The 15063-nt window shown below is 49.7% G+C and overlaps 1 protein-coding gene across 1 annotated transcript in view; it reads right to left on the minus strand.

Annotated features, from left to right (window-relative positions):
- The window catches only part of ltn1 (listerin E3 ubiquitin protein ligase 1), a 68249-nt gene extending 57091 nt beyond the window's left edge, over positions 1-11158 (minus strand). The window contains 6 exon segments of the mRNA XM_045207961.1: positions 1-839; positions 3933-4123; positions 9750-9923; positions 10075-10255; positions 10461-10536; positions 11152-11158. The exon segment at positions 1-839 is cut by the window's left edge and continues 394 nt beyond it. Of these exon segments, the coding sequence (XP_045063896.1) occupies positions 1-839; positions 3933-4123; positions 9750-9923; positions 10075-10255; positions 10461-10536; positions 11152-11158 (1468 nt within the window).
- Positions 11159-15063: the final 3905 nt, after the last annotated feature.

A 15063-nucleotide genomic window follows, 5' to 3' on the forward strand; every position in this document is an offset into this window, starting at 1 on the left:
GTTGTTCTATTAGCATGGTGCGTGTTCTTACCTGTTGTTCTATTAGCATGGTGCGTGTTCTTACCTGTAGTTCTCTGAGCATGGTGTGTGTTCTTACCTGTTGTTCTATTAGCATGGTGCGTGTTCTTACCTGTAGTTCTATTAGCATGGTGCGTGTTCTTACCTGTAGTTCTATTAGCATGGTGCGTGTTCTTACCTGTAGTTCTATTAGCATGGTGTGTGTTCTTACCTGTAGTTCTATTAGCATGGTGCTTGTTCTTACCTGTAGTTCTCTGAGCATGGTGTGTGTTCTTACCTGTAGTTCTATTAGCATGGTGTGTGTTCTTACCTGTTGTTCTATTAGCATGGTGTGTGTTCTTACCTGTTGTTCTATTAGCATGGTGTGTGTTCTTACCTGTTGTTCTATTAGCATGGTGTGTGTTCTTACCTGTTGTTCTATTAGCATGGTGTGTGTTCTTACCTGTTGTTCTATTAGCATGGTGTGTGTTCTTACCTGTAGTTCTATTAGCATGGTGCGTGTTCTTACCTGTTGTTCTATTAGCATGGTGTGTGTTCTTACCTGTTGTTCTATTAGCATGGTGTGTGTTCTTACCTGTAGTTCTATTAGCATGGTGCGTGTTCTTACCTGTTGTTCTATTAGCATGGTGTGTGTTCTTACCTGTTGTTCTATTAGCATGGTGTGTGTTCTTACCTGTTGTTCTATTAGCATGGTGCGTATACATGTGTGTTCCTCCTCTTCCCCAGTGTTCTGTAACAGAGTGTATCTCACACACTCTACTAGTGACTCCACTATCGCTGCACTCTCTGACGGACTGGACACAGCCCGCTCACTGGACAAGCTGCATCACAGACACACACAGGGTTAAACACTGCAGCCGTCCTCAGGATAACACACTGGACAAGCTGCATCACAGACACACACAGGGTTAAACACTGCAGCCGTCCTCAGGATAACACACTGGACAAGCTGCATCACAGACACACACAGGGTTAAACACTGCAGCCGTCCTCAGGATAACACACTGGACAAGCTGCATCACAGACACACACAGGGTTAAACACTGCAGCCGTCCTCAGGATAACACACTGGACAACCATCACAACACACACTTAAACACGCCCGTCCTCCCAGCTGCATCCCACCCTTAAACACGCCCGCCTCCTTACCCCGCCCCCTCCTTACCCGCCCCCTCTTTAACCGCCCCCTCTTTAACCGCCCCCTCCTTACCCACTCTCTCCTTACCCACTCCCTCCTTACCCTCCCCCTCCTTACCCTCCCTCTCCTTACCCGCCCCCTCTTTAACCGCCCCCCTCCTTACCCACTCTCTCCTTACCCGCCCTCTCCTTACCCGCCCTCTCCTTACCCACTCCCTCCTTACCCTCCTCCTCCTTAACCTCCTCCTCCTTAACCTCCCTCTCCTTACCCGCCCCCTCCTTAACCTCCCTCTCCTTACCCGCCCCCTCTTTAACCGCCCCCTCCTTACCCACTCTCTCCTTACCCTCCCTCTCCTTACCCGCCCTCTCCTTACCCCACCCTCCTTACCGCACTCCCTCCTTACCCTCCTCCTCCTTAACCTCCTCCTCCTTAACCTCCCTCTCCTTAACCTCCCTCTCCTTACCCGCCCCTCTCCTTACCCACTCCCTCCTTACCGCACTCTCTCCTTACCCGCACTCTCCTTACCCGCACTCTCCTTACCCGCCCCCTCCTTACCCACCCCCTCCTTACCCGCACTCTCCTTACCCGCCCCCCTCCTTACCCGCCCCCTCCTTAACCTCCCTCTCCTTACCCGCCCTCTCCTTACCCACTCCCTCCTTACCCACTCTCTCCTTACCCGCACTCTCCTTACCCACCCCTCCTTACCCACCCCCCTCCTTACCCGCCCCCCTCCTTACCCGCACTCTCCTTACCCGCCCCCCTCCTTACCCGCCCCCTCCTTAACCTCCCTCTCCTTACCCGCCCTCTCCTTACCCACTCCTCCTTACCCACTCTCTCCTTACCCGCACTCTCCTTACCCACCCCCTCCTTACCCACTCTCTCTTACCCGCACTCTCCTTACCCGCACTCTCCTTACCCGCCCCCCTCCTTACCCGCCCCTCCTTACCCCGCACTCTCCTTACCCGCCCCCTCCTTACCCGCCCCCCTCCTTAACCTCCCTCTCCTTACCCGCCCTCTCCTTACCCACTCCCTCCTTACCCACTCTCTCCTTACCCGCACTCTCCTTACCCACCCCTCCTTACCCGCCCCCTCCTACCCGCCCCCTCCTTAACCTCCCTCTCCTTACCCACTCCCTCCTTACCCTCCCCCCTCCTTAACCTCCCTCTCTCTTACCCGCCCCCTCTTTAACCGCCCCCTCCTTACCCACTCTCTCCTTACCCGCCCTCTCCTTACCCGCCCTCTCCTTACCCACCCCCCTCCTTACCCACTCCCTCCTTACCCTCCTCCTCCTTAACCGCCCTCCTTACCCCTCTCTCCTTACCCGCCCCTCTCCTTACCCGCCCTCTCCTTACCCACCCCCCTCCTTACCCACTCCCTCCTTACCCTCCTCCTCCTTAACCGCCCCCTCCTTACCCACTCTCTCCTTACCCGCCCCTCTCCTTACCCGCCCTCTCCTTACCCACCCCCCTCCTTACCCACTCCCTCCTTACCCTCCTCCTCCTTAACCTCCTCCTCCTTAACCTCCCTCTCCTTACCCACCCCCTCCTTACCCACTCCCTCCTTACCCTCCTCCTCCTTAACCGCCCCCTCCTTACCCTCCCTCTCCTTACCCGCACTCTCCTTACCCGCCCCCTCCTTACCCGCCCCCTCCTTACCCGCCCTCTCCTTACCCGCCCTCTCTTTACCCGCCCCCTCCTTACCCACCCCCCTCCTTACCCACTCTCTCCTTACCCGCCCCCTCCTTAACCGCCCCCTCCTTACCCGCCCCCCTCCTTACCTGCACTCTCCTTACCCGCCCCCCTCCTTACCCGCCCCCCTCCTTACCCGCACTCTCCTTACCCGCCCCCTCCTTAACCGCCCCCTCCCTTAACCTCCCTCTCCTTAACCTCCCTCTCCTTAACCTCCCTCTCCTTAACCTCCCTCTCTCCTTATCCTCCCTCTCTCCTTACCCTCCCCTCTCCTTAACCTCCCTCTCCTTAACCTCCCTCTCCTTAACCTCCCTCTCCTTACCCGCTCTCTCCTTACCCACTCTCTCCTTACCCACTCTCTCCTTACCCGCCCCCTCCTTACCCCCTCCCTCCTTACCCACCTCCTCCTTACCCACCTCCTCCTTACCCACCCCCTCCTTACCCACCCCCTCCTTACCCACCCCCTCCTTACCCACCTCCTCCTTACCCGCCCCCTCCTTACCCACCTCCTCCTTACCCACCCCCTCCTTACCCGCCCCCTCCTTACCCACCTCCTCCTTACCCACCCCCTCCTTACCCCCCCCTCCTTAACCGCCCCCCTCCTTACCCGCCCCCTCCTTACCTGCACTCTCCTTACCCGCCCCCCTCCTTACCCGCCCCCTCCTTACCCGCACTCTCCTTACCCCCCTCCTTAACCGCCCCCCTCCTTAACCTCCCTCTCCTTAACCTCCCTCTCCTTAACCTCCCTCTCCTTAACCTCCCTCTCCTTAACCTCCCTCTCCTTACCCACTCTCTCCTTACCCTCCCCCTCCTTAACCTCCCTCTCCTTAACCTCCCTCTCCTTAACCTCCCTCTCCTTACCCACCCTCTCCTTACCCGCCCCCTCCTTACCCACTCTCTCCTTACCCGCCCCCTCCTTACCCGCCCCCTCCTTACCCACCCCCTCCTTACCCACCCCCTCCTTACCCACCCCCTCCTTACCCGCCCCCCTCCTTACCCACCCCCCTCCTTACCCACCCCCTCCTTACCCGCCCCCTCCTTACCCACCTCCTCCTTACCCACCCCCTCCTTACCCGCCCTCTCCTTACCCTTGTATGAGACAGCTGTAGAAGGTTGTGTAGAAGTCTATGTTAGGTGTAGTGACCTCAGCGGGTAGTTTACTGATGAGGGGCAGCAGGTTAGGGTGGAGCGCTGTAGCCAAACCTTTACCCCCATCCTTTAACAGGGACCACAGTTTAGGCAGAACAGCCTTCCTGGCGTTGACATGACTCCAACAGTCCTGGGACAGACAGACAGAGACAGAGAGAGACAGAGGTTGATTTTTGGTCCGGTCGAGTTGGATATTCCAGTGGGAGGAGGACATCAACAAGCCCATAGAGAACGGCCCAGTGGGAGGAGGACATCAACAAGCCCATAGAGAACGGCCCAGTGGGACGAGGACATCAACAAGCCCATAGAGAACGGCCCAGTGGGACGAGGACATCAACAAGCCCATAGAGAACGGCCCAGTGGGACGAGGACATCAACAAGCCCATAGAGAACGGCCCAGTGGGACGAGGACATCAACAAGCCCATGAGAACGGCCCAGTGGGACGAGGACATCAACAAGCCCATAGAGAACGGCCCAGTGGGACGAGGACATCAACAAGCCCATAGAGAAACGGCCCAGTGGGACGAGGACATCAACAAGCCCATAGAGAACGGCCCAGTGGGACGAGGGACATCAACAAGCCCATAGAGAACGGCCCAGTGGGACGAGGACATCAACAAGCCCATAGAGAACGGCCCAGTGGGACGAGGACATCAACAAGCCCATAGAGAACGGCCCAGTGGGACGAGGACATCAACAAGCCCATAGAGAACGGCCCAGTGGGACGAGGACATCAACAAGCCCATAGAGAACGGCCCAGTGGGACGAGGACATCAACAAGCCCATAGAGAACGGCCCAGTGGGACGAGGACATCAACAAGCCCATAGAGAACGGCCCAGTGGGACGAGGGACATCAACAAGCCCATAGAGAACGGCCCAGTGGGACGAGGACATCAACAAGCCCATAGAGAACGGCCCAGTGGGGACGAGGACATCAACAAGCCCATAGAGAACGGCCCAGTGGGACGAGGACATCAACAAGCCCATAGAGAACGGCCCAGTGGGACGAGGACATCAACAAGCCCATAGAGAACGGCCCAGTGGGGCGAGGACATCAACAAGCCCATAGAGAACGGCCCAGTGGGACGAGGACATCAACAAGCCCATAGAGAACGGCCCAGTGGGACGAGGACATCAACAAGCCCATAGAGAACGGCCCAGTGGGACGAGGACATCAACAAGCCCATAGAGAACGGCCCAGTGGGACGAGGACATCAACAAGCCCATAGAGAACGGCCCAGTGGGACGAGGACATCAACAAGCCCATAGAGAACGGCCCAGTGGGACGAGGACATCAACAAGCCCATAGAGAACGGCCCAGTGGGACGAGGACATCAACAAGCCCATAGAGAACGGCCCAGTGGGACGAGGACATCAACAAGCCCATAGAGAACGGCCCAGTGGGACGAGGACATCAACAAGCCCATAGAGAACGGCCCAGTGGGACGAGGACATCAACAAGCCCATAGAGAACGGCCCAGTGGGACGAGGACATCAACAAGCCCATAGAGAACGGCCCAGTGGGACGAGGACATCAACAAGCCCATAGAGAACGGCCCAGTGGGACGAGGACATCAACAAGCCCATAGAGAACGGCCCAGTGGGACGAGGACATCAACAAGCCCATAGAGAACGGCCCAGTGGGACGAGGACATCAACAAGCCCATAGAGAACGGCCCAGTGGGACGAGGACATCAACAAGCCCATAGAGAACGGCCCAGTGGGACGAGGACATCAACAAGCCCATAGAGAACGGCCCAGTGGGACGAGGACATCAACAAGCCCATAGAGAAACGGCCCAGTGGGACGAGGACATCAACAAGCCCATAGAGAACGGCCCAGTGGGACGAGGACATCAACAAGCCCATAGAGAACGGCCCAGTGGGACGAGGACATCAACAAGCCCATAGAGAAACGGCCCAGTGGGACGAGGACATCAACAAGCCCATAGAGAACGGCCCAGTGGGACGAGGGACATCAACAAGCCCATAGAGAACGGCCCAGTGGGACGAGGACATCAACAAGCCCATAGAGAACGGCCCAGTGGGACGAGGACATCAACAAGCCCATAGAGAACGGCCCAGTGGGAGGAGGACATCAACAAGCCCATAGAGAACGGCCCAGTGGGACGAGGACATCAACAAGCCCATAGAGAACGGCCCAGTGGGACGAGGACATCAACAAGCCCATAGAGAACGGCCCAGTGGGAGGAGGACATCAACAAGCCCATAGAGAACGGCCCAGTGGGAGGAGGACATCAACAAGCCCATAGAGAAACGGCCCAGTGGGACGAGGACATCAACAAGCCCATAGAGAACGGCCCAGTGGGACGAGGACATCAACAAGCCCATAGAGAACGGCCCAGTGGGACGAGGACATCAACAAGCCCATAGAGAACGGCCCAGTGGGACGAGGACATCAACAAGCCCATAGAGAACGGCCCAGTGGGACGAGGACATCAACAAGCCCATAGAGAACGGCCCAGTGGGACGAGGACATCAACAAGCCCATAGAGAACGGCCCAGTGGGACGAGGGACATCAACAAGCCCATAGAGAACGGCCCAGTGGGACGAGGACATCAACAAGCCCATAGAGAACGGCCCAGTGGGACGAGGACATCAACAAGCCCATAGAGAACGGCCCAGTGGGACGAGGACATCAACAAGCCCATAGAGAACGGCCCAGTGGGACGAGGACATCAACAAGCCCATAGAGAACGGCCCAGTGGGACGAGGACATCAACAAGCCCATAGAGAACGGCCCAGTGGGACGAGGACATCAACAAGCCCATAGAGAACGGCCCAGTGGGACGAGGACATCAACAAGCCCATAGAGAACGGCCCAGTGGGACGAGGACATCAACAAGCCCATAGAGAACGGCCCAGTGGGACGAGGACATCAACAAGCCCATAGAGAACGGCCCAGTGGGACGAGGACATCAACAAGCCCATAGAGAACGGCCCAGTGGGACGAGGACATCAACAAGCCCATAGAGAACGGCCCAGTGGGACGAGGACATCAACAAGCCCATAGAGAACGGCCCAGTGGGACGAGGACATCAACAAGCCCATAGAGAACGGCCCAGTGGGACGAGGACATCAACAAGCCCATAGAGAACGGCCCAGTGGGACGAGGACATCAACAAGCCCATAGAGAACGGCCCAGTGGGACGAGGACATCAACAAGCCCATCAGAGAACGGCCCAGTGGGACGAGGGACATCAACAAGCCCATAGAGAACGGCCCAGTGGGACGAGGACATCAACAAGCCCATAGAGAACGGCCCAGTGGGACGAGGACATCAACAAGCCCATAGAGAACGGCCCAGTGGGACGAGGGACATCAACAAGCCCATGAGAAACGGCCCAGTGGGGGACGAGGACATCAACAAGCCCATAGAGAACGGCCCAGTGGGACGAGGACATCAACAAGCCCATAGAGAACGGCCCAGTGGGACGAGGACATCAACAAGCCCATAGAGAACGGCCCAGTGGGACGAGGACATCAACAAGCCCATAGAGAACGGCCCAGTGGGAGGAGGACACCATGGGGTAATCCAATCTAGCCTAACCGAGTTGTGATGGGTTGTTGTGATGGTAACCCATTACCTTTTTATTTCCAGGTGGAAGGATCATATGATATCTAGACTAGATAGGGTACTTCACTTTGAGCCAATGGGAGTTCATTCACTTTGAGCCAATGGGAGTTCAATTACACAGTCACCATGTCAGGTATTTAACAGAACTAATAGTCACTCTAAAGAGTCTAATCTTTCCGGTAAATCAGTGGTCATTCTGATGATCATGTTTGCTGTCCGTTTCGTTTTCCAGTGTTGACCTGGTTCTATGTTCTAGGTAACGCTGAGGTGTTGACCTGGTTCTGTGTTCTAGGTAACGCTGAGGTGTTGACCTGGTTCTATGTTCTAGGTAACGCTGAGGTGTTGACCTGGTTCTATGTTCTAGGTAACGCTGAGGTGTTGACCTGGTTCTATGTTCTAGGTAACGCTGAGGTGTTGACCTGGTTCTATGTTCTAGGTAACGCTGAGGTGTTGACCTGGTTCTATGTTCTAGGTAACGCTGAGGTGTTGACCTGGTTCTATGTTCTAGGTAACGCTGAGGTGTTGACCTGGTTCTATGTTCTAGGTAACGCTGAGGTGTTGACCTGGTTCTATGTTCTAGGTAACGCTGAGGTGTTGACCTGGTTCTATGTTCTAGGTAACGCTGAGGTGTTGACCTGGTTCTATGTTCTAGGTAACGCTGAGGTGTTGACCTGGTTCTATGTTCTAGGTAACGCTGAGGTGTTGACCTGGTTCTATGTTCTAGGTAACGCTGAGGTGTTGACCTGGTTCTATGTTCTAGGTAACGCTGAGGTGTTGACCTGGTTCTATGTTCTAGGTAACGCTGAGGTGTTGACCTGGTTCTATGTTCTAGGTAACGCTGAGGTGTTGACCTGGTTCTATGTTCTAGGTAACGCTGAGGTGTTGATCTGGCTCTATGTTCTAGGTAACGCTGAGCTTCCAAATGAATCTTCAACTGCATAAGGTTTAACAGTAGACTATCATCAGGTTCATAGACATTAACACCAGGTTTATTCCATCAGGGAGGATGAAAAAAAGACTACATCGACCATGATCCAAAAAGACTACATCGACCATGATCCAAAAAGACTACATCGACCATGATCCAAAAAGACTACATTGACCATGATCCAAAAAGACTACATTGACCATGATCCAAAAACACTACATCGACCAAGATCCAAAAAGACTACATCGACCATGATCCAAAAAGACTACATCGACCATGATCCAAAAAGACTACATCAACCATGATCCAAAAAGACTACATCGACCATGATCCAAAAAGACTACATCGACCATGATCCAAAAAGACTACATCGACCATGATCCAAAAAGACTACATCGACCATGATCCAAAAAGACTACATCGACCATGATCCAAAAACACTACATCGACCATGATCCAAAAACACTACATCGACCATGATCCAAAAACACTACATCGACCATGATCCAAAAAGACTACATCGACCATGATCCAAAAAGACTACATCGACCATGATCCAAAAAGACTACATCGACCATGATCCAAAAAGACTACATCGACCATAATCCAAAAGACTACATCGACCATGATCCAAAAAAGACTACATCGACCATGATCCAAAAAGACTACATCGACCATGATCCAAAAACACTACATCGACCATGATCCAAAAACACTACATCGACCATGATCCAAAAAGACTACATCGACCATGATCCAAAAAGACTACATCGACCAAGATCCAAAAAGACTACATCGACCAAGATCCAAAAAGACTACATTGACCAAGATCCAAAAAGACTACATCGACCAAGATCCAAAAAGACTACATCGACCATGATCCAAAAACACTACATCGACCAAGATCCAAATAGACTACATCGACCATGATCCAAAAAGACTACATCGACCATGATCCAAAAAGACTACATCGACCATGATCCAAAAAGACTACATCGACCATGATCCAAAAAGACTACATCGACCATGATCCTTTGCTATTTATGGCCACTTTCACCATGATCCTTAGCAATGTTTGGGTGCCATTCAGCAATATGACGCGCTTCAAATTCAAATACTTCCAGCTTCATGCGCCATCGGGAGTTTTCCATAGGAATATGTGGACGACGTCAGCGCTATAACTATCTACTGGTTTGAATGTCTATGGTTCCACCCCCCCCAGACTTACTGTTAAGGTGGAGAGCGTGTGCAGTACAGCTTCCCAGAGAGGAGGCAGCACCACAGGGTCAGTGTCATCTATAGACAGCAGAACAGCAGGGCATACTCTGGCTGCCTCAGTCTGCATCAGACCTGGAGTGTGTTCACACATGGAAGAGACCACCTCGAAGAACGCACCACGCACCTGGAGAGAGACCAGAGGACGACACACGGGGGGCGTCAGTAGGGTGGAGTGGAGTGTGTGTGTGTGTGTGTGTGTGTGTGTGTGCGTGTGTGTGTGTGTGTGTGTGTGTGTGTGTGTGTGCGTGTGTGTGTGTGTGTACCCGTCTCCATACCTGTGGGGTCTTGTGTCTGCCGTACTTCCAGAACTTGGCCTGGTTGAGGAGGTGTGTCAGTCTGTCCTGCAGGTCGTGTCTGTCTGTCTGGGGCAGGGAGGACAGCAGTCTCTTCACCCCCAGTAGAGAGCTGGTCAGCAGCCGGAGAAACTTGGCCTCCCTCTCCTCCTCTGGAACACTCCTCATAACAACACATCATCAACAGGTCCATTAATCAGCCAGTCCCTTTACCTGTGCTGGCCCAACACCCCCCTAACCACGGTTATTTAGCCGACGCACAGCTTCTCTGGCATTATGGGTAGGCCTTCTTATAGTCAAGTACCCAGCTCACGGAGGTGCTAAAGAGCAGTTTGTTTTGTTGTAATAAAAAGAGACCAACTACTCACTGTGGGTCGCTCAGGGTGTCTGCCGTCTCCTTCAGCAAGTTGTCTTGAAGTACCTAAAGTTCATCATCATCACAATCTTCATCATATCACTATCATCATCATATCTATCACAATCATCATCATATCTATCACAATCATCATCATATCTATCACAATCATCACAATCATCATCATATCTATCACAACCATCATCATATCTATCACAATCATCATCATATCTATCACAATCATCATCATATCTATCACAATCATCATCATATCTATCACAAGCATCATCATATCTATCGCAATCACAATCATCATCATATCTATCACAATCATCATCATATCTATCACAATCATCATCATATCTATCACAATCATCATCATATCTATCGCAATCATCATCATATCTATCGCGATCACAATCATCATCATATCTATCGCAATCACAATCATCATCATATCTATAATAATATAATACAATAATAATAATATGCCATTTAGCAGACACTTTTATCCAAAGCGACTTACAGTCATGTGCGCATACATTTTTACGTATGGGTGGTCCCGGGGATCGAACCCACTACCCTGGCGTTACAAGCGCCATGCTCTACCAATTGAGCTACAGAGGACCACATATCTATCACAATCACTATCACAATCATCATCATATCTATCACAATCATCATCGTCACTCAGGTTAAAGAACTCTTCATAATTTTGATAATCTTCACCCTCAACACCACCCCCGCCTGACCCAACCTCCCCTCTCTCTTTACTATAGTATAGACTACTGACAGTGAGGACCTCTACTATAGTATAGACTACTGACAGTGAGGACCTCTCTCTACTATAGTATAGACTACTGACAGTGAGGACCTCTCTCTCTACTATAGTATAGACTACTGACAGTGAGGACCTCTCTCTTTACTATAGTATAGACTACTGACAGTGAGGACCTCTCTCTACTATAGTATAGACTACTGACAGTGAGGACCTCTCTCTTTACTATAGTATAGACTACTGACAGTGAGGACCTCTCTCTACTATAGTATAGACTACTGACAGTGAGGACCTCTCTCTCTACTATAGTATAGACTACTGACAGTGAGGACCTCTCTCTTTACTATAGTATAGACTACTGACAGTGAGGACCTCTCTCTACTATAGTATAGACTACTGACAGTGAGGACCTCTCTCTTTACTATAGTATAGACTACTGACAGTGAGGACCTCTCTCTTTACTATAGTATAGACTACTGACAGTGAGGACCTCTCTCTCTACTATAGTGTAGACTACTGACAGTGAAGACCTCTCTCTTTACTATAGTATAGACTACTGACAGTGAGGACCTCTCTACTATAGTATAGACTACTGACAGTGAGGACCTCTCTCTCTACTATAGTATAGACTACTGACAGTGAGGACCTCTCTCTTTACTATAGTATAGACTACTGACAGTGAGGACCTCTCTCTTTACTATAGTATAGACTACTGACAGTGAAGACCTCTCTCTCTACTATAGTATAGACTACTGACAGTGAAGACCTCTCTCTCTACTATAGTATAGACTACTGACAGTGAGGACCTCTCTCTCTACTATAGTATAGACTACTGACAGTGAGGACCTCTCTCTACTATAGTATATACTACTGACAGTGAAGACCTCTCTCTTTACTATAGTATAGACTACTGACAGTGAGGACCTCTCTCTTTACTATAGTATAGACTACTGACAGTGAGGACCTCTACTATAGTATAGACTACTGACAGTGAGGACCTCTCTCTTTACTATAGTATAGACTACTGACAGTGAGGACCTCTCTCTTTACTATAGTATAGACTACTGACAGTGAGGACCTCTCTCTTTACTATAGTATAGACTACTGACAGTGAGGACCTCTCTACTATAGTATAGACTACTGACAGTGAGGACCTCTCTCTCTACTATAGTATAGACTACTGACAGTGAGGACCTCTCTCTCTACTATAGTATAGACTACTGACAGTGAGGACCTCTCTCTACTATAGTATAGACTACTGACAGTGAGGACCTCTCTCTCTACTATAGTATAGACTACTGACAGTGAAAACTTCTCTCTTTACTATAGTATAGACTACTGACAGTGAGGACCTCTACTATAGTATAGACTACTGACAGTGAGGACCTCTCTCTTTACTATAGTATAGACTACTGACAGTGAGGACCTCTCTCTTTACTATAGTATAGACTACTGACAGTGAGGACCTCTCTCTTTACTATAGTATAGACTACTGACAGTGAGGACCTCTCTACTATAGTATAGACTACTGACAGTGAGGACCTCTCTCTCTACTATAGTATAGACTACTGACAGTGAGGACCTCTCTCTCTACTATAGTAAAGACTACTGACAGTGAGGACCTCTCTCTACTATAGTATAGACTACTGACAGTGAGGACCTCTCTCTCTACTATAGTATAGACTACTGACAGTGAAAACTTCTCTCTTTACTATAGTATAGACTACTGACAGTGAGGACCTCTCTACTATAGTATAGACTACTGACAGTGAGGACCTCTATCTCTACTATAGTATAGACAACTGACAGTGAGGACCTCTCTCTTTACTATAGTATAGACTACTGACAGTGAGGACCTCTCTCTTTACTATAGTATAGACTACTGACAGTGAGGACCTCTCTTTACTATAGTATAGACTACTGACAGTGAGGACCTCTCTCTTTACTATAGTATAGACTACTGACAGTGAGGACCTCTCTCTTTACTATAGTATAGACTACTGACAGTGAGGACCTCTCTCTCTACTATAGTATAGACTACTGACAGTGAGGACCTCTCTCTCTACTATAGTATAGACTACTGACAGTGAGGACCTCTCTCTCTACTATAGTATAGACTACTGACAGTGAGGACCTCTCTCTACTATAGTATATACTACTGACAGTGAAGACCTCTCTCTTTACTATAGTATAGACTACTGACAGTGAGAACCTCTACTATAGTATAGACTACTGACAGTGAGGACCTCTCTTTACTATAGTATAGACTACTGACAGTGAGGACCTCTCTCTTTACTATAGTATAGACTACTGACAGTGAGGACCTCTCTACTATAGTATAGACTACTGACAGTGAGGACCTCTCTCTACACTAGTATAGACTACTGACAGTGAGGACCTCTCTCTACTATAGTATAGACTCCTGACAGTGAAGACCTCTCTCTTTACTATAGTATAGACTACTGACAGTGAGAACCTCTACTATAGTATAGACTCCTGACAGTGAGGACCTCTCTCTTTACTATAGTATAGACTACTGACAGTGAGGACCTCTCTCTTTACTATAGTATAGACTACTGACAGTGAGGACCTCTCTCTCTACTATAGTATAGACTACTGACAGTGAGGACCTCTCTCTTTACTATAGTATAGACTACTGACAGTGAGGACCTCTCTCTTTACTATAGTATAGACTACTGACAGTGAGGACCTCTCTCTCTACTATAGTATAGACTACTGACAGTGAGGACCTCTCTCTCTACTATAGTATAGACTACTGACAGTGAGGACCTCTCTCTCTACTATAGTATAGACTACTGACAGTGAGGACCTCTCTTTACTATAGTATATACTACTGACAGTGAAGACCTCTCTCTTTACTATAGTAAAGACTACTGACAGTGAGGACCTCTCTCTACTATAGTATATACTACTGACAGTGAAGACCTCTCTCTTTACTATAGTATAGACTACTGACAGTGAGAACCTCTCTCTTTACTATAGTATAGACTACTGACAGTGAGGACCTCTCTTTACTATAGTATATACTACTGACAGTGAAGACCTCTCTCTTTACTATAGTATAGACTACTGACAGTGAGGACCTCTACTATAGTATAGACTACTGACAGTGAGGACCTCTCTTTACTATAATATAGACTACTGACAGTGAGGACCTCTCTCTTTACTATAGTATAGACTACTGACAGTGAAGACCTCTCTCTTTACTATAGTATAGACTACTGACAGTGAAGACCTCTCTCTTTACTATAGTATAGACTACTGACAGTGAAGACCTCTCTCTTTACTATAGTATAGACTACTGACAGTGAAGACCTCTCTCTTTACTATAGTATAGACTACTGACAGTGAGGATCTCTCTCTTTACTATAGTATAGACTACTGACAGTGAAGACCTCTCTCTTTACTATAGTATAGACTACTGACAGTGAGGATCTCTCTCTACTATAGTATAGACTACTGACAGTGAGGACCTCTCTCTCTACTATAGTATAGACTACTGACAGTGAGGACCTCTCTCTCTACTATAGTATAGACTACTGACAGTGAAGACCTCTCTCTTTACTATAGTATAGACTACTGACAGTGAGGACCTCTCTCTCTACTATAGTATAGACTACTGACAGTGAGGACCTCTCTCTACTATAGTATATACTACTGACAGTGAAGACCTCTCTCTTTACTATAGTATAGACTACTGACAGTGAGGACCTCTACTATAGTATAGACTACTGACAGTGAGGACCTCTCTCTTTACTATAGTATAGACTACTGACAGTGAGGACCTCTCTTTACTATAGTATAGACTACTGACAGT

The sequence above is a fragment of the Coregonus clupeaformis genome, chromosome 27, assembly GCF_020615455.1.
Source record: "Coregonus clupeaformis isolate EN_2021a chromosome 27, ASM2061545v1, whole genome shotgun sequence".
Taxonomy (NCBI): Eukaryota; Metazoa; Chordata; class Actinopteri; order Salmoniformes; family Salmonidae; genus Coregonus; species Coregonus clupeaformis.